The sequence below is a fragment of the Salmo salar genome, chromosome 13 (assembly GCF_965601325.2).
Source record: "Salmo salar chromosome 13, fSalSal1, whole genome shotgun sequence".
NCBI lineage: Eukaryota > Metazoa > Chordata > Actinopteri > Salmoniformes > Salmonidae > Salmo > Salmo salar.
Window position 1 is genome coordinate 24,173,355 of NC_138303.1, and position 21,620 is coordinate 24,194,974.

At 42.8% G+C, this 21,620-nt stretch overlaps 1 protein-coding gene across 1 annotated transcript in view; it reads left to right on the forward strand.

Moving 5' to 3' along the window:
• Nucleotides 1-21,620, forward strand: part of LOC106566625 (plexin-D1) — a 112,564-nt gene that overhangs the window by 34,792 nt on the left and 56,152 nt on the right. The window contains exons 12-14 of the mRNA XM_014134824.3: nt 1,847-2,004; nt 16,840-16,985; nt 20,932-21,037. Coding sequence (XP_013990299.1) covers nt 1,847-2,004; nt 16,840-16,985; nt 20,932-21,037 — 410 coding nt within the window. The remainder of the gene's footprint in view (nt 1-1,846; nt 2,005-16,839; nt 16,986-20,931; nt 21,038-21,620) is intronic.

Consider the following 21,620-nt stretch of genomic DNA (forward strand, 5'->3'; position numbering starts at 1 on the left):
AGCGAAAGCAAAACATTAGATTATGTCAGGAGAGTACCCTGCCAAAAATAATCACACAGCCATTTTCAAAGCAAGCATATATGTCACAAAAACCAAAACCACAGCTAAATGCAGCACTAACCTTTGATGATCTTCATCAGATGACACTCCTAGGACATTATGTTATACAATACATGCATGTTTTGTTCAATCAAGTTCATATTTATATCAAAAACCAGCTTTTTACATTAGCATGTGATGTTCAGAACTAGCATACCCACCGAAAACTTCCGGTGAATTTACTAAATTACTCATGATAAACGTTCACAAAATACATAACAATTATTTAAGAATTATAGATACAGCACTCCTTTATGCAATCGCGGTGTCAGATTTTATAAAAGCTTTTCGGCGAAAGCACATTTTGCAATATTCTGAGTACATAGCTCAGCCATCACGGCTAGCTATTTTGACACCCACCAAGTTTGGCCCTCACTAAACTCAGAATTACTATTAGAAAAATTGGATTACCTTTGCTGTTCTTCGTCAGAATGCACTCCCGGGACTTCTACTTCAACAACAAATGTTGTTTTGGTTCCAAATAATCCATAGTTATATTCAAATAGCTCCGTTTTGTTTGTGTGTTCAAATCACTATCCTAAGGGTGACGTGCGAGCGCATTTCGTGACAAAAAAAATCAAAATATTCCATTACCGTACTTCGAAGCTGTTTAAAATCAATTTTTATGCTATTTTTCTTGTAAAATAGCGATAATATTCCAACCGGGCAACGTTGTATTCATTCAAAGGCTGAAAGAAAAACATTTAGAATTCTCGTGAACGCGCATCTCAGTCACACTGTCCCTAGGCTGACCACTCACAAACTCTGCTGCTGTTCTTTGCCCAGAGACAGCAGACACCCCATTCCACTTTCTGGCAGCTTTAGAGAGCCAATGGGAGCCTTAGAAAGTGTCATGTTACAGCACAGATGCTGTATTTTCGATAGAGATGCAACAGAAGGACAACAAATTGTCAGACAGGGCACTTCCTGTATGGAATCTTCTCAGGTTTTGGCCTGCCATATGAGTTCTGTTATACTCACAGACACCATTCAAACAGTTTTAGAAACTTTAGAGTATTTTCTATCCAAATCTACTAATTATATGCATATTCTCATTTCTGGGCAAGAGTAGTAACCAGTTTAAATCGGGTGCCGTGCAAATACTGTCCCCTTGCCCCAACAGGTTTTAAGGTCCTGGAGTGGCCTAGCCAGTCTCCAGACCTTAATCCCATAGAAAATCTGTGGAGGGAGCTGAAGGTTCGAGTTGCCAAACGTCAGCCTCGAAACCTTAATAACTTGGAGAAGATCTGCAAAGAGGAGCGGGACAAAATCCCTCCTAAGATGTGTGCAAACCTGGTGGCCAACTACAAGAAACGTCTGACCTCTGTGATTGCCAACAAGAGTTTTGCCACCAAGTACTAAGTCATGTTTTGCAGAGGGGTCAAATACTTATTTCCCTCATTAAAATGCCAATAATTTTCTAAAATCTTTGACATGCGTTTTTCTGGATTTTTTTGTTGTTATTCTGTCTCTCACTGTTCAAATAAACCTACCATTAAAATTATAGACTGATCATTTCTTTGTCAGTGGGCAAAAGTACAAAATCAGCAGGGGATCAAATACTTTTTTCCCCCACTGTATATTATGTTGAAAATATTTTTAATCCAAAGGAACTGACATAGGTTCAGTATGATATACGCAGCCCATGCGGTGATGTAATGGAGCCCTTTCAAATAGCCTATGTGTCCTAGCAGAATGTATTGTGTTAATAAAGCCCTCCCCTTTTTCCCCTCCCTCTCTCTCTCAGTGGAGGTGTACAACTGTGGGGTCGGCAGTGGGGATTGTTCCCAGTGTTGGGGACGTGAGGACCAGGGTCACCTGTGTGGCTGGTGTGACAACATCTGTAGACCCAGGGATGACTGCCAGTATATGAGTAGTCAGTGTCCTGACCCCGAGATCACCAAGGTAGGAATACACACACACACACAATGACCCATCCGCGAGATCCATAAGACTGGACACGTCTAACTGTACTGTACATACTCATTCATGCAATTCTCCATCCCATCATTGTTGACCCAGGGCCTAATTTAGAACAGGAAGTGGTGGCATGTCACATGACCTGTCACATGGCGCTGTACCCTGCCTTTCCTCTGTCTTGTGATTGGGGCTTATTTTGTAAGGGGAAGTGTTATTGCAGAGCTTCATTAAACCAAGTCAGTCTGAAATATCACTCTTTACTGTACAACTCCCTGACTGAATGACAGCACAGTCACAGCACTTAGGCACTGGCCCTTATGGAGGAACAACACTACTGATCTGTAGGGATGACAGAGGGCATGGGAATACTTAGCCACTGTCTAACCCTATCTGTCGGTCTGGGCAAGTGCGTGTGCGTGTATGTGCGTGCGTGCGTGTGTGTGGAGTTCTGTGCATACCATGTTGGTATTGAGCTCGGTACGCAGTCACCCACAGAAATAGAATAGAGCAATATACATTACCGATGTGATCACACTACAACCACATGGGTCACAGGAATGAATGTGTTTATTTGGATGCAGATCTCACTGTGGTCATTAACCCCAGTCAGCTGAACACATGGGTTCAACTCTTCAGTTGGATTCATCTGAGTGACTGTGCTCCTTTCTATCAAGGCTTCTGAATATCTGTGGTTATGTCCCTATGTTTGAACTGTCAGGCATTAAAGAGTGTTTAGAGTTGCAATCAGACCCACTCTGAACGCTGCTGAATGCTGCCTTTATCTGTGCTGCAGACAGGAAGTACGGCTCACATGAGGCTCGGTTGGCCTAAACACTTCCTGTAGATAAAACCTCCCTGGCCTGGCCAAACAGAGGAACAAAGGAGTCTGACACACACACACACACACACATACACACACACACTAACACTCAACTAATCTATAGCATCTTACACACATGGGTACACCTTCATTCAAAGGCCAGCAAGGGTTTAGAACCACAACATACAGACCAGTAGATGTTTTTTTAGGGGGTAGATCAGCTTTAATACTGCAGATAGATTGCAGCTTCCATCAATGTAATTGCCTGCATCATTTCCAATCCCCCATATATTTTTGGGATACACAGTACCAGTCAAAAGTTTGGACACCCCTGCTCATTCAAGGGTTTTTCTTTATTTTTACTATTTTCTACATTGTAGAATAATATTGAAGACATCAAACTATGAAATAACACACATGGAATCATGTAGTAGCCAAAAAAGTGTTAAACAAATTAGGTGTAACAACACCTGCACAGGATCGGTACATCCGAACATCACACCTGCGGAACAGGTACAGGATGGCAACAACAACTGCCCGAGTTACACCAGGAACGCACAATCCCTCCATCAGTGCTTAGACTGTCCGCAATAGGCTGAGAGAGGCTGGACTGAGGGCTTGTAGGCCTGTTATAAGGCAGGTCCTCACCAGACATCACCGGCAACAACATCCCCTTTGGGCACAAACCCACTGCCGCTGGACCAGACAGGACTGGCAAAAAGTGCTCTTCACTGACGAGTCACGGTTTTGTCTCACCGAGGGGGATGGTCGGATTCGCGTTTATCGTCAAAGGAATGAGCGTTATACCAAGGCCTGTACTCTGGAGTGGGATCGATTTGGAGGTGGAGGGTCTGTCATGGTCTGGGGCGGTGTGTCACAGCATCATCGGACTGAGCTTGTTGTCATTGCAGGCAATCTCAACACTGTGCGTTACAGGGAAGACATCCTCCTCCCTCATGTGGTACCCTTCCTGCAGGCTCATCCTGACATGACCCTCCAGCATGACAATGCCACCAGCCATACTGCTCGTTCTGTGCGTGATTTCCTGCAAGACAGGAATGCCAGTGTTCTGCCATGGCCAGCGAAGAGCCCGGATCTCAATCCCATTGAGCACGTCTGGGACCTGTTGGATCGGAGCGTGAGGGCTACGGCCATTCCCCCCAGAAATGTCTGGGAACTTGCATGTGTCTTGGTGGAAGAGTGGGGTAACATCTCACAGCAAGAACTGGTAAATCTGGTGCAGTCCACGAGGAGGAGGTGGCAAATCGCAACTCTGCATGTCTGGCAGACACATCAGTGTGGATGACGGATCACCACCTCAAGCTGAACCTCGGCAAGACGGAGCTGCTCTTCCTCCCGGGGAAGGACTGCCCGTTCCATGACTGCCCGTTCCATGATCTCGCCATCACGGTTGACAACTCCATTGTGTCCTCCTCCCAGAGTGCTAAGAACCTTGGCGTGACCCTGGACAACACCCTGTCGTTCTCCTCTAACATCAAGGCGGTGACCCGATCCTGTAGGTTCATGCTCTACAACATTCGCAGAGTACGACCCTGCCTCACACAGGAAGCGGCGCAGGTCCTAATCCAGGCACTTGTCATCTCCCGTCTGGATTACTGCAACTCGCTGTTGGCTGGGCTCCCTGCCTGTGCCATTAAACCCCTACAACTCATCCAGAACGCCGCAGCCCATCTGGTGTTCAACCTTCCCAAGTTCTCTCACGTCACCCCGCTCCTCCGCTCTCTCCACTGGCTTCCAGTTGAAGCTCGCATCCGCTACAAGACCATGGTGCTTGCCTACGGAGCTGTGAGGGGAACGGCACCTCCGTACCTTCAGGCTCTGATCAGGCCCTACACCCAAACAAGGGCACTGCGTTCATCCACCTCTGGCCTGCTCGCCTCCCTACCTCTGAGGAAGCACAGTTCCCGCTCAGCCCAGTCAAAACTGTTCGCTGCTCTGGCACCCCAATGTTGGAACAAGCTCCCTCACGACGCCAGGACAGCGGAGTCAATCACCACCTTCCGGAGACACCTGAAACCCCACCTCTTTAAGGAATACCTAGGATAGGATAAAGTAATCCTTCTAACCCCCCCCCCCCCCTTAAAAGATTTAGATGCACTATTGTAAAGTGGTTGTTCCACTGGATATCATAAGGTGAATGCACCAATTTGTAAGTTGCTCTGGATAAGAGCGTCTGCTAAATGACTTTTACATTTACATTACATTACATTTAAGTCATTTAGCAAATGACTTAAATGAGGAGATGCACTGCAGTACTTAATGCAGCTGGTGGCCACACCAGATAATGACTTACTTTTGATTTTGACCCCCCTTTTGTTCAGGGACACTATTCCATTTCTGTTTGTCACATGTCTGTGGAACTTGTTCAGTTTATGTCTCAGTTGTTGAATCTTATGTTCATACAAATATTTACACATGTTAACCTGTTGGGGCTAGGGGGCAGTATTTGCATTGCCTGATAAAAAACGTCCCCGATTTAAACTGGTTACTACTCTTGCCCAGAAACAAGAATATGCATATAATTAGTAGATTTGGATAGAAAACCCTCTAAAGTTTCTAAAACTGTTTGAATGGTGTCTGTGAGTATAACAGAACTCATATGGCAGGCCAAAACCTGAGAAGATTCCATACAGGAAGTGCCCTGTCTGACAATTTGTTCTCCTTCTGTGGCATCTCTATCAAAAATACAGCATCTCTGCTGTAACGTGACATTTTCTAAGGCTTCCATTGGCTCTCAGAAAGCGCCAGAAAGTGGAATGACGTCTCTGCAGTCTCTGGGCGAAAAACAGCAGGAGTTTTTGTGAGTGGTCAGGCAGGGAACAATGACATTGGAGATGCGCGTCCACGAGATGCGCATCTCTTTCAGTCTTTGAATTAATACAACGTTACCCGGTTGGATTATTATCGCTATTTTATGAGAAAAATTGCATAAAAATTGATTTTAAACAGCGTTTGACATGCTTCGAAGTACGGTAATGGAATATTTCGAATTTTTTTGTCACGAAATGCGCTCGCGCGTCACCCTTCGGATACTGACCTAAACGCACGAACAAAACGGAGCTATTTGAATATAACTATGGATTATTTGGAACCAAAACAACATTTGTTGTTGAAGTAGAAGTCCTGGGAGTGCCTTCTGACGAAGAACAGCAATGGTAATCCAATTTTTCTTATAGTAAATCTGAGTTTGGTGAGGGCCAATTTTGGTGGGTGTCAAATTAGCTAGCCGTGATGGCCGGGCTATCTACTCAGAATATTGCAAATGTGCTTTCGCCGAAAAGCTATTATAAAATCTGACACCGCGATTGCATAAAGGAGTTCTGTATCTCTAATTCTTAAAATAATTATTTTGTATTTTGTGAACGTTAATCGTGAGTAATTTTGTAAATTCACCGGAAGTTTGCAGTGGGTATGCTAGTTCTGAACATCACATGCTAATGTAAAAAGCTGGTTTTTGATATAAATATGAACTTGATTGAACAAAACATGCATGTATTGTATAACATAATGTCCTAGGAGTGTCATCTGATGAAGATCATCAAAGGTTAGTGCTGCATTTAGCTGTGGTTTTGGTTTTTGTGACATATATGCTTGCTTTGAAAATGGCTGTGATTATTTTTGGCAGGGTACTCTCCTGACATAATCTAATGTTTTGCTTTCGCTGTAAAGCCTTTTTGAAATCGGACAATGTGGTTAGATTAACGAGAGTCTTGTCTTTAAAATGGTGTAAAATAGTCATATGTTTGAGAAATTGAAGTTATAGCATTTGAGGTATTTGTATTTCGCGCCACGCGATTCCACTGGCTGTTGACTAGGGTGGGACGCAAGCGTCCCACATTGCCCAGGGAGGTTAAAAATGCATAGTGCATAGGATGAAAAAGGTATTGTTGGATATTATTCATCCTAATCAGACAGGTTTTTTACATGGACGATTCATTGGAGATAATATAAGGCAAGTACTGGAAACAATAGAACACAATTGAAAAATCTGGGAAACCAGGCCTGGTATTCATAGCTGACTATGAAAAGGCTTTTGATAAAGTACAACTGGAATTTATATATAAATGCCTGGAATATTTCAATTTTGGAGAATCTCTCATAAAATTGGTTAAAGTTATGTATAGTAACCCTAGGTGTAAAATAGTAAATAATGGCTACTTCTCAGAAAATATTAAACTGTCAAGAGGAGTAAAACAAGGTTGTCCACTATTGACATATCTATTTATTATGGCCATTGAAATGTTAGCTGTTAAAATCAGATCCAACAATAATATCAAGGGGTTAGAAATCCAGGGGTTAAAAATAAAGGTCATTGTACACTGATGATTCATGTTTTCTTTTAAATCCACTATTTGGATCCCTCCACAGCCTCATAGAGGATCTGGATATGTTTTCTAACCTCTTTGATTACAACCAAATTATGATAAGTGTACTACATTACGTATTGGATCACTAAAAAATACAAACTTTTACATTACCGTGTAGTTTAGCAATTAAATAGTTTAACGGTGATGTGGACATACTCGGTATACATATCCCGAAAGAAAGAAATGATCTAACTACAATACATTTTAATAGAAAGTTAGCAAAAATAGATACAAAAATACCTCTCTATTTGTGGAAAAATTACCCTGATGAACTCTTTAGTCATATCCCAGTTTACCTTTTTGCTTATGGTCTTGCCTATAACCAGCGACCTGTTTTTTTTTTTTAAATATATGAGCCAAAAATGTTCCATTTTACTTGGAACAGCAAGCCAGACAACATTAAACAGGCCAATTTATATAATGAATATGAGTTCGGAGGGCAGAAATGATTAAATATTAAAGCATTTGGCCTCTCACTAAAGGCGTCAGTCATACACAAGTCATACTTAAATCCAAACTGGTTCTCTAGCAGATTAGTACGAATGACTCACTCAATGTTTAAGAATGGCATTTTTCCCTTTATTCATATTACAAGCAGGAACTTGTCAGCCCTGCATTAAAGACCAAAATTGGTAAAAGAAAATTGTGATGAATAAAAAGTACACCAGTTTCATTTAAGGATGAATAAATTGACAACTGTACCATATAGATTGCAAAATAGTTGAAGAGATTTTTGACCTACCGATTCTGTGGCACATGGTTTATGAACTGATACACAAAACAACGCTGGATTCATAACTTCGAATTTTTCAAATTAAATGATTATACAAAATTCTTGCAATGTTTTATATATATATATATATATATATAAGGTATACAACCATCCTAGCTCTGCAGATTTTGCTGCGAAGAGACAGAATCATTAGCTCATTTGTTATGGTAATGTCCATACATAGCTTGATTTTGCTCGCAGGTCCATGAATGGCTGAAGAATTGCAACATTTACCTGGAGCTAACTCTGCAGATAGCACTACTGGGTGATTTGAGAAGTCATAGTCAATAGATAAATAAAAAAGTAATACTTTTAGAATTGTATTAATCTTTCATTTACAATCTGTAGAAACTATGAGAATAGAAAGGATCAGAACTTTTGTGATACATCACAGCACAGTTGAAAAATATATGGCAAAAATAAATCCAATATGGATGGTGTTAGGATATAGATGGGAGGGGTTGAGTGGATCTGAATGGTGGTACTAATAACAACACGATAACTCATGTAAAATCTACCATCTCAGTAAAATGTATATCGGTTAAAAACTTTAGTGAAACAGCAGTTAAAAATATATGGCAAAAATAAATCAAACTGCATGATCTTCAGAAATAGATGGGAGGGATTGAGGTTAGCGGAAGGATAGGAGTAAAAACAAACAAAAGATAACTATTGTAAAATAGATTGTGTCCGTAAAATGTATATAGTATGTAAAAACTGGAAGTAGAAGCCTAAGTGTTGTTGTTCATTAGTTTACTCCAATTAGGGGAGGGGTAGAAGGTTTATTGGAAAATAATTTAAAAAAAGATCTGTATATATAAACTCAGCAAAAAAAAAAACCCTCTCACTGTCAACTGTGTTTATTTTCAGCAAACTTAAGGGGCCTCCAATTTTTTTAATGGCCTCAATCTTTATATTTACCACTTGGATCCTGTTTCAGTAATAATGAAATCAGGACTAGTTGAGTATCTGAAAATCTACCATTTTTATAGGAGTGGTTAAAACATGCTAATAACGGTCCTCTGACTGTATCAAAAAAGTTTTGGTATATTTCCACGGGTATGCCATCCAGCCCTGGAGTTTTCCCGGACTTACATGCTTTAATTGCATCAAGAACTTCCTCCTCTGTAATTTGGCCTTCAAATGAGTCTTTCTGTATAGCTGTTAATTTTATATTATTAATATTTAAAAAAATCATCACATTTACTTTGGTTAGTCGAGATGGAGGAGACTGAAACGAAAACATATGCTTAAAATACTTTACTTCCTCTTTCAAAATATAATTTGGTGAATCATGAGTGACTCCATCATTTGCAACAAGTTTCAATAAATTATTTTTGGTAGCATTTCTATGTTGAAGATTAAAAAATAATTTTGTTCATTTCTCTCCATATTCCATCCAGTTCGCTTTATTTTTATAATATAATAATAAGTAGTCAAGATGACTAGCTTGATTGAGCTTGATTGAGCCTCCGCCATGTATATCTCACTAGGTGAGGATATTTAAGCCTTCATATATCCACTTGTTGCAGTATATCCATGATATTCGTGATTCCCTTAAGTGCATGAGGGTGATCGTATGTAGTGTGATTTCCTTCTCGGCCCATTGAAGTATTTTAAACAGTATTACAATCTCCCACCATAATAATAGAGTCTTGTATTGTTTGTAGGTTTGATAAATGATGGTATACATTTTCAAAGAAGCGATGATCATCATTATTTGGGCTGTATAGATTAATGAGACATATCTGTTTATGCTCCAATAATATATTTTAAATCATCCATCTACCTTGCAGATCTGTTTGGACAATTTGCACATCCGGATCAAAATTGTTAGTTAATTTCATTGCCCCTTTTGAGTTTCTTTGTCCATGGGAGAGGTATATTTCACTCCCCCCCAGTCCTTTTTCCACACAACTTCATCTAACATTGTTGAATGACTTTCCTGTAAACAAAAGATATTATATTCCTTCTCTTTTAGCCAGGTAAGTACTGATCGTCTTTTCTTATTATCTGCTAAGCCACTACAATTATAACTAGCTATACTTATTTCACCACTTACCATAATGAGATTCAAGTCTCAGTTCTATTTATCATAATATATGTTTCATAAACTTACCATTAAAAGTACCGTAGTGTCTGAGTGTCCATATAGGTGTGCCAGGATATTTGCATTGCTACTAAGTAAACCTCCAATTGTTCTCCACTATTCCACCCACTAACCCCCCCCATCCCAAATTGGGTTGTCATCCCATTGACTGGCAGAACACCCCCGTCCCCCCGGATCCCAGGGCCAGTAGAAGTTACCACTGTTCACTCTGTCAGCCCACTCAGTGTCCCTGCGTGACTCTCTGCATCAGCCATTGTGTCAGTGTCATGACTCATGGTTTGTTGTGTGAGTGTGTCCGTCTGTGTCTGTGTGTGTATCCCGCTTAGATGACTGAGGTTAAATGTGTTGAAATCCTCTATTCGTGGGCAGCCCAATATAACACACAGACACACACACACACACACACACACTGAAACAGCTCCCTCTGGGGAGGTGGTTGTAAGGCAGTAAACTGGGGCTGTGGTTGTGGGAGACTGGGAGTGTGATGCAATGCTTTGGCAGCCATGTTTTCCCAGACAGTCTCACCAGGAGTTAGTTACAGTCAGAGTTCTCAGTCTTATGGGGGAGTATCTGTTCTACCACAGTATCACCCATGGTTTACTGTTACTCTGTCCACCACAGTGACTATGTCTAAAGATTGTATGGGCTGCTGCTGTAATGTTTTACTTTCTGCGTCACATTTTTATTTAGTCAGCTTACAGTTGGGAACTCAGTCATTCTAGAATATTCTTTGAGCATAAACAGTAATATGAAGTATATGTTATGTGGATAGGCAAGCCAGTAAAATATAGTAATGTGTTCTATGTTTGTATTGCTGCAGGTAATAAAGGCAGTTGTCTGCGAGGAGTAGTTAACCTCTCTGGGGTATTCATACACTATTCAACAGCCAGTGAAATAGCAGGGCGGCAAATTCAAAACAACAAACATTTCATAATTCAAATTTCTCAAACATACAACTGTTATATCCCATTTTAAAGATACACTTCTCGTTAATCCAACCAAATTGTCTGATTTCAAAAAGGCTTTACGGCGAAAGCAGAACATTAGATTATGTTAGGACAGCGCCGAGACAAGAAAAAACACACAGCTATTTTCCAAGCAAGGAGAGGCGTCACAAAAACCAGAAATACAGCTAAAATTAATCACTAACCTTTGATGATCTTCATCAGATGGCACTCATAGGACTTCATGTTACACAATACATGTATGTTTTGCTCGATAAAGTTCATATTCATATCCAAAAACCCCATTTTACATTGGCGTGTAATGTTCAGAAATGTTTTGCCTCCCAAAGCTTCCGGTGAATGAGCACATCAATTTACAGAAATACTCATCATAAACGTTGATACAATATTCAACTCTCATTCAAAGAATTATAGATACACTTCTCCTTAATGCAACCGCTGTGTCAGATTTCAAAAAAGTTTTACAGCGAAAGCACACTTTCAAATAATCTGAGTACGGCGCTCAGTCACAAAGCCAAACCCGCCATTTTGTGGAGTCAACAAAACTCAGAAATTACATTATAAATATTCACTTACCTTTGATGATCTTCATCGGAATTCACTCCCAGGAATCCCAGTTCCACAAGAAATATTAATTTGTTTCGATAAAGTCCATCCTTTATGTCCAAATACCTCCTTTTTGTTTACGCGTTCAGTCGAGTTATCCAAATCCACTGTGCTCGCGGAGTTAGTTCAGACGAATAGTCAAAAAAGTTATATTACAATTCGTAGAAACATGTCAAACGATGTATAGAATCAATCTTTAGGATGTTTTTATCATAAATCTTCCATAATATTCTAACTGGACGATTCCTTTGTCTTCAAAAAAGAAAAGGAACACAGCTAACTCTCATGTGAGTGCGCGCCACTGAGCTCATGTCATTTTCTCAATCATCTACTTCCAGGAGCTCTTATTCTCTCCCCATTCACAGTAGAAGCATGAAACAACATTCTAAAGACTGTTGACATCTAGTGGAAGCCTTAGGAAGTGCAAAATTAACCCTAAGTCACTGTATAGGCAATCACTTGAAAAACTACAAACCTCAGATTTCCACACTTCCTGGTTGGATTTGTCTCAGGTTTTTGCCTGCCATATGAGTTCTGTTATACTCACAGACATCATTCAAACAGTTTTAGAAACTTCAGAGTGTTTTCAATCGAAATCTACTAATAATATGCATATCCTGCCTTCTGAGCCTGAGTAGCATGCAGTTTACTACGGGCACGCCTTTCATCCGGACGTCATAATACTGCCCCGTACCCTAGAGAAGTTAAGCTGGACTGCAACACAGTATACAGTATGGTCTCATACAGTGAGTTTGACCTGATGATATTGATGTTTACAGTATGATCTGAACACCTGACCATGATAGAAATCTGGAAGCAGGATCCTTGAAGGATCTTTATCCAAATGATCAGTGTATCTTCATAAGAGCCCAACCAATTCATAAATTCCCGTCAAGATTAGCTGAAGCATTGTAGAGGTTTTTAGAGATCCTTTATTGTTGAAGGCGTTTTGAGATCAGGAAATCTCCTGATGTTATTGTACTGTACTTCGCTCCCCTCACCTTGACTCATTCACAGAGGAGTGAGGGGTGCAAATGAGCAGCATGGCAGCTAACGCTATCGCTAACACCAGACATGATCACACCAGACACGTTAACACCAGAGAGAGAGAGAGAAGTCAGAGATACATGGTGATAATTACTGTACCTACCAAGGAGAGTTTGGAGGTGTGTGTATGTGTGTGTCACAATTTAATCTAAAGGCTTAAAAATGTGACTCATTTTGGGATAAACTAGTTGAGGGTCAAAAGCTTTGTGTAACCAAACACTTACATCACCCTGTTGGTCTTATACAAATCAAATCTTATCACATTTTATTGGTCACATACACATGGTTAGCAGCTGTTAATGCGAGTGTAGTGAAATGCTTGTGCTTCTTGTTCTGACCATGCAGTAATATCTAACAAGTAATCTAACAATTTCACAACAACTACCTTATACACACAAGTGTAAAGGAATGAATAAGAATATGTACATATAAATATATGGATGAGCGATGGCCGAACGGCATAGGCAAGATGCACTAGATGGTATAGAATACAATATATACATATGAGATGAGTAATATAGGGTATGTGAACATTATATAAAGTGGCATTGTTTAAAGTGACTAGTGATACATTTATTACATCCAATTTTTTATTTTTAAAGTGGCTAGAGGTTTGAGTCAGTATGTTGACAGCAGCCACTCAATGGTAGTGATGGCTGTTTAACAGTCTGATGGCCTTGAGATAGAAGCTATTTTTCAGTCTCTCGGTCCCCGCTTTGATGTACCTGTACTGACCTCACCTTCTGGATGATAGCGAGGTGAACAGGCAGTGGCTCGGTGGTTGTTGTCCTTGATGAACTTTTTGGCCTTCCTGTGACATCGGGTGGTATAGGTGTCCTGGAGGGCAGGTAGTTTGCACCCGGTGATGCGTTGTGCAGACCTCACTACCCTCTGGAGAGCCTTACGATTATGGGCGGAGCAGCTGCCGTACCAGGCGGTGATACAGCCCGACAGGATGCTCTCGATTGTGCATCTGTAAAAGTTTGAGTGTTTTTGGTGACAAGCCAAATTTCTTCAGCCTCCTGAGGTTGAAGAGGCGGTGTTGCGCCTTCTTCACCACGCTGTCTGTGTGGGTGGACCATTTCAGTTTGTCCGTGATGTGTACGCAGAGGAACTTGAAACTTTCTACCTTCTCCACTACTGTCCTGTCAATGTGGATGGGGGGCTGCTCCCTCTGCTGTTTTCTGAAGTCCACGATCATCTCCTTAGTTTCGTTGACGTTGAGTGTGAGGTTATTTTCCTGACACCACACTACGAGGGCCCTCACCTCCTCCCTGTAGGCTGTCTCGTCGTTGTTGGTAATCAAGCCTACCACTGTAGTGTCGTCTGCAAACTTGATGATTGAGTTGGAGGCGTGCATGGCCACGCAGTCATGGGTGAACAGCGAGTACAGGAGAGGGCTGAGAACGTACCCTTGTGGGGTCCCAGTGTTGAGGATCAGCGGGGTGGAGATGTTGTTTCCCACCCTCACCACCTGGGGGGCGGCCTGTCAGAAAGACCAGGACACAGTTGCACAAGGCTCGGGTCGAGTCCCAGGGTCTTGAGCTTAATGACGAGTTTGGAGGGTACTATGGTGTTGAATGCTGAGCTGTAGACGATGAACAGCATTCTTACATAGGTATGCCTCTTGTCCAGATGGGTTAGGGCAGTGTGCAGTGTGATTGCGATTGCGTCGTCTGTGGACCTATTGGGGCGGTAAGCAAATTGGAATTGGGTCTAGGGTGTCAGGTAGGGTGGAGGTGATATGATCCTTGACTAGTCTCTCAAAGCACTTCATGATGACGGAAGTGAGTGCTACGGGGCGATAGTCGTTTAGCTCAGTTTCCTTAGCTTTCTTGGGAACAGGAACAATGGTGAACCTCTTGAAGCATGTGGGAACAGCAGACTGGAATAGGGATTGATTGAATATGTCCGTAAACACACCAGTCAGCTGGTCTGTGCATGCCCTGAGGACGCGGCTAGGGATGCCGTCTGGGCCGGCAGCCTTGCGAGGGTTAACACGTTTACATGTTTTACTCATGTTGGCTGCGGATCTGGGTTCTTGGTGAATTTATAACTGTTTGCTTTTACATGGTAATATAAGTGTAACTTACACACTATGTCCTCATTTCTCACTTTAGCTTGGAAGTACAATGTTTGTGTATCTCAGCTGTCAATCACATGAATACTTATGAATACTTTTCTTAATGTGGACCCGCCCCATCCCCTCTCACCCAGATCAAGTGGAAGCACTGTTTTTATGTGTGCTAGATCTGCAGCTAGCTCGAGCCAGGATAATAACCCACGGAGGGGTCACAGCGACCTCGGGACAGCCAGGGAAATGGTCACTCTGCGAGGCATGATGCCAAGTTGACAGGAACCTCTGGAGACTCTAGAGGTTGCCCTTAGACACTGATCTATGATCAGTTTTTCCAACCCCAAGTCTAATCTTGAACATGAGTGGGGGGAAACAAAGCTGACCTCAGATCAGCTCATAGGAGCAACCTCCCTGTGTCTCCAATGGTAGGATTTTCTAAACTAGCTTGCTACGCTACACTGGGAGTTGATGGTAGATTGCTTTTGCCTGGGAGTCAGAGATAGCTATCTCTGTGGTTCTGTTTCCGTGGCGATTGGGTGAATACTCTCTCTCCATGGCTCCTTAGAGGAACGATGGGAGAAGCAAGGTCAAGGTTGAAATGATGTGAGAGCATGCTTCTGATCATAATATGACAAAGGAATTTCAAATACTGTAGGGAAAATAGGCTACTGGAGGAATGGCTCCCTTGCTGTAGATTTGCTCTCTCTCTCACCCTCACTACCCTCTCTTCCCCGTCTTCATATTCTCCCCTGTTGATCTCTCTCTTCCCCATCTTCATATTCTCCCCTGTTCATCTCTCTCTTCCCTGTCTTCATATTCTCCCCTGTTGATCTCTCTCTTCCCCGTCTTCATATTCTCCCCTGTTCATCTCTCTCTTCCCTGTCTTCATATTCTCCCCTGTTCATCTCTCTCTTCCCCGTCTTCATATTCTCCCCTGTTGATCTCTCTCTTCCCCATCTTCATATTCTCCCCTGTTCATCTCTCTCTTCCCTGTCTTCATATTCTCCCCTGTTCATCTCTCTCTTCCCTGTCTTCATATTCTCCCCTGTTCATCTCTCTCTTCCCCGTCTTCATATTCTCCCCTGTTGGTCTCTCTCTTCCCCGTCTTCATATTCTCCCCTGTTCATCTCTCTCTTCCCCGTCTTCATATTCTCCCCTGTTGGTCTCTCTCTTCCCCATCTTCATATTCTCCCCTGTTCATCTCTCTCTTCCCCATCTTCATATTCTCCCCTGTTCATCTCTCTCTTCCCCGTCTTCATATTCTCCCCTGTTGGTCTCTCTCTTCCCCATCTTCATATTCTCCCCTGTTCATCTCTCTCTTCCCTGTCTTCATATTCTCCCCTGTTCATCTCTCTCTTCCCCGTCTTCATATTCTCCCCTGTTCATCTCTCTCTTCCCCATCTTCATATTCTCCCCTGTTGATCTCTCTCTTCCCCATCTTCATATTCTCCCCTGTTGATCTCTCTTCCCCATCTTCATATTCTCCCCTGTTGATCTCTCTTCCCCCTATTCACTCTAACAGCTCAAAATCTGTACCACTCCCACTCCCTTCCATCTACCTCTTTGTATTTCCTGCTTATTGCTCTCTCACTTTACATTATAGTAATTTAGCAGATGCTCTTATACAGAGCAATTTACAGGAGCAATTATGGTTAAATGCCTTGTTCAAGGGGACATTGACAGATTCTTTACAGTCTGCTCAGGGATTCGAACCTTTCGATTACTCGCCCAATGCTCTTAACCACTAGGCTACCTTCTCCTTGACGATGTACCACTCCTCTTTGACTCTCTATATACTGTAGCTCTCTCGCTTTCAGTCTCACTTGAGTCCTGGAAGAACTACTCAGGTTTCAGAGTACACATACAGATACAGGCCTGTAGCTCAGAGAGGTACTGACTGAAGAGCCCTCTATATAAAACCTGACCCCAAACTGAGTGGAGGGAATGTGTCTCTCTCAATTATATCTGAATCTTGCGCTCAAGAGGAATATATGCAGGCACTTATCCCTCTTTCCTTCTCTCTCTTTCCCCACAGATCTCCCCCCTGAGTGGACCGTTGGAGGGGGGCACCCTGCTCACGGTGCAGGGCAGGAACATGGGCCGCAGGGCTGACGTGGTGAAGGTCTCCATCGGGATGGTTCCATGTAAAATCCTGCCTTACCAATACACTGTCTCTATACAGTAAGTACATTTCTTATGATTGATTGATTCATTCATTAATTGGTTGATAAATGCATTCATTTATTCAGTCATTCAGTGACTTTGTGCACAGGGGTCAGAAGTTCACAAAAAAAATGTTGTTAATTGTTTTAATTCATATTATAAACTGGGTGGTTCGAGTCCTGAATGCTGATTAGCTGACAGCCATGGTATATCAGACTGTATACCATGGGTATGACGAAATTTTTATTTTGTCTGCTCTAATTATGTTGGTAACCAGTTGGCCAATATACCACGGCTAAGGGCTGTGTCCAGGAGCTCTGCGATGCGTCGTGCCTAAGAACAGCCCTTAGCCGTGGTATATTGGACATATACCACACCCCCTCGTGCCTTATTGCTTAAATATAGAACGCCTTTATAGAACACTACTATTCACTTTAAACCGTTCCATTCACGTAAAGGAGATCATTCAAGACCACAACATTATCACCAAGGATACAGCAGAACCCTGGGTTAAACCCTGCACATAGTATTCCATGGAAACACTGTAACTTTAGAACCACATCAAAACTTCCATACCAATTTCCAGAATGTTCCATGGATGGAAATGTTTATCTGGTCCCTCTCCACTGGAACCAATCAGGCTGTGTTAGAATACAGACCAGTTTTGGGGTAACCTGCAGGTCTTACCTGGCTGTCACTACTCAAGCTCTTGTTTGAGGCCCACATCAAAAGTGTGACCAATTTTTCCATCTACGGAACATTGCCAGGTTAAGACTTATGCTGTCACAGCCTGCAGCTGACTGACTCATCCACACCTTTATCTCATCCCGTCTGGACTATTGTAATGCCCTTTTTGTTGGCACACCTGCTAGGCGTCTAAACAGGCTATAATATGTCCAGAACTGTACTGCATGTGTCCTCACCCACACCTCCCCCGTGAGCACATCACGCCAGCTCTGTTCAGGCACCACTGGCTCCCCATGAGCTCACGCATTGAGTTTAAAATCCTGGATCACACCTACCAAGCTAGTCACAACTCTGGTCCCAAGTACCTGTCTGACCTCATGCACCCTTCACTCCTCCAGGTCCATCTCCCTTAAGCAGCCCCACAGCAGACTAAAAACTATGGGTGGCAGGGCTTTCAGTTGTGTGTCTCCTCGTCTGTGGAACGCACTTCCAGTCACTGTCAGGGCTGCAGAGTCTCTGGCCTCGTTTAAGGAACAGCTAAAGACTGAGCTGTTCAGAAAATAACCTCTGTTAATTCAGTTATACTGTCACCCGGATCTGACGACACCTGTATATAGCTTTGATTGTTGTCTGTGTTCTGTGTTATGAATTATTATTATTATTACTACACGTCTCACACACTCTCCCAAACACACACACGCTCCAGATCGCTCCAGACTCAGCTAATCAGATTTTACACCCACCCTGCTTGCTCGTCCTTCATTGACTCCCTGAGCAGGTTGTTATGACTGCTAAATGTTTCCTCCTTGGAGGGAGCGGTGCTGACAAATCAAAACATGTCAGTGTGTCTGACAGCAGGTTGAGGCACTGAATAGACACACACACCGGCATTGGTGACCTCGCTGCGGCCATGGCTGTTGAGACAGGTGTCCGTTCGTGTGCTGAGAGGTCAAGGGGTCAGAGCTGTGAGCCAGAGGGACTTGTGCTGCTCTGGAGAGAGAGATTTGAAGTCAGAGCGTGTTCATTAATAATATGGGTTAGGTAGGGGCACCTCATTAAGTGTAGTACATTTACATGACCCACTCTGGACACGTCTCTTGGTTTAAGAGTAGAAGTTCAAGCTGCCTACTTCCTACCCAATCTTCCATCATTCTTTCCTGTCTCCTTTGTGTCCTGGTTGGCTCCTCTCTCTCTCTCACACACACGCACACGCACACACACACACACACACACACACACACACACACACACACACACACACACACACACACACACACACACACACACACACACACACACACACACACACACACACACACACACACACACACACACACACACACACACACACCGCCTTCCTCAGGCTCAGTTGCTGATTATCCTGGTCCTCCTCTCTGGGTAAATATCCAGAGACATTGCCCATGGAGTCAAAACATCCCCCACTGGAAGCTAAAATATTTCCTTTCTTGGCGGTGAAGGAATGTAGTACGAGGGTCAGTCAGTGCTGTGCCTTACAGCCTGGCTGCCTTACTGACTTACTGCCTGGATGCCTTACTGCCTGGCTGTCTTACTGACTTACTGCCTGGCTTGGTAGCTGGTTGTACAGAGACAGGGTGGGCTCTGCATGGGATTAGACTGCATCAACAACACCAGTCACCTTTGACACAGCTACAGTATCTACTGTAATAATACAGACTTGGATGGACTTCATTAGCTAGATTTCATATTTATCTACTTGATCCAGCTTTATGAGCTCAGGGATCCGCATCAGAACCAGTCCTTCAGCCCAACCCAGCCATACCCAGCCATACCGTCGCATACCCAGCCTTGTGCCCGGACCCGTTTCTGGTTCTGCCCTTTCTCTGTGGTACCTGCCTCACATTTATGAAAGGTTTAGACCCTCATCAGAAGATTTAGCTGTTTGGGTTGCCAGGTAACCAGGACCACTATAGGACCTGCCACCTGACTAAATAAACTGCCCCCATGTGTCCAACAAGAGGATGGTGGAGGGATGGGATTTGAGCCATGTGGGGTTGGGGTAGGGGGGTCATGATTCCCCCTTTGTTTATTTCTGTGGGGAGTCATTAGATCATAGCCTGGTCCCAGATCTGTACTGTCTGCTTTAGCCAACTCCTCTGACTGGCAGGGCCAAAGCACATAGAGACACAGCACATACAGGCCTTCCAAAAAGTTCTCTGTTGCGCCATCACTGTATGATTAATCCTACTGCTTCCCTCTGGTCCCAATGCTGTATGATGACATAAGGCTTAATTACAGCTATGAGGTGATAAAACAAACATCCAGTCAGCTCGTTGATCCCCTCTGTGGTTAACTGCATCTGGAACAGGGGGATTTGAAGTCCCCCTCCACTGGGTTTAGCCAATACTGTACAGTACTGAGCATAGACATTATTACTCCACTGGGTTTAGCCAACACTGTACAGTACTGAGCATAGACATTATTACTCCACTGGGTTTAGCCAACACTGTACAGTGCTGAGCATAGACATTATTACTCCACTGGGTTTAGCCAACACTGTACAGTACTGAGCATAGACATTATTACTCCACTGGGTTTAGCCAACACTGTACAGTACTGAGCATAGACATTATTACTCCACTGGGTTTAGCCAACACTGTACAGTACTGAGCATAGACATTATTACTCCACTGGGTTTAGCCAACACTGTACAGTACTGAGCATAGACATTATTACTCCACTGGGTTTAGCCAACACTGTACAGTACTGAGCATAGACATTATTACTCTACTGGGTTTAGCCAACACTGTACAGTACTGAGCATAGACATTATTACAAAACCTCTAAGGATCTCTATGTTATTGTCTGTTTAGCTTTGTTATTAAAGTTGTGAAACACATCAGAGGGGGCACAGGGGGATACAGACAGCTCAAAAGGTATGCTTACATATGCAGAAAAAAATTACATATTTTTTACATAGAATTAAGCATAACGATTATGGCTCTAGATTGCAGGAAAAATGTGTTTCAAGTATTTGAAAAATGAGAAAATTCTTACGGACCACCCCCCAGCCATCCTCACACACTGTGCTTTCTGTTGTATCAGATTTTTGTGCTTCATGATGCCCCTGAAACTCACGACAAAGGAAAATAAACATGATCCACACAGTTGACACAGAAACATCCTTAAAGGCAATTGCCGACAGGCTGTGATGTTCCAGTGAAGTTTGTGATGATTTTTAATGATGGGTCCTATTGAGCGTGTCCACTGTCATCACAATGTTGTGTTCTATCTACAGGCTGGTGTGTGTTACTGGGCAGACCTTTGATCCCACAAATTATGTCGTCAGAGTTACCGTGAACCAGAATGCAATGGGGGTGTCCAAAGAGGTCTTCTCATACTTGGTGAGTATGTTCCTGTTGTCTATCCTCTCTCTTTTTCTCCATTTAATCTATTTAATGACTCTGTCTTCTCTGTTTCTCTCCCTCATACTTTCCCTCATTCCCCTTTTCTTTCTCTCTGTCTCTGTCTCTCTCTCTTTCTTTCTCTCTCCCTTGTTCTCTCTCTCTGTCTCACTTCTCTCTCTTTCTCGCTCTCTTTCTCTCTCTCCCTCTTTTCCCTCTCTCCCTTTCATTCTCCCTCTCATTCTCTCTCTCTCTTTTCCCTCTCTCTCTCCCTCTCATTCTCTCTCTCTTCCTTCCTCCTTTTTTCTCTCCTTCTCCCTGACCTGTCTTTACATTTTGTTCCTCCTTCTACTTATTTATTTTCAGTATTTCTTTGCTCGTAGTCTGTCTCTTGCTAGTTAAATCCACAATCTCTCCATCCTTTCTTTTCCCTCGTCTGTCCCTCCTTCTCTCCCCAGTCTCTGGTCCTTGTTCATACTGGGAAAGTGTTCCCAATGTGTCAGTTGAATGTTAGCAGATTTGTCTTATGATATTCAGGAATGCAAATGTGTGGGAATCTTCAAACATTCATCAGAACTGCAAC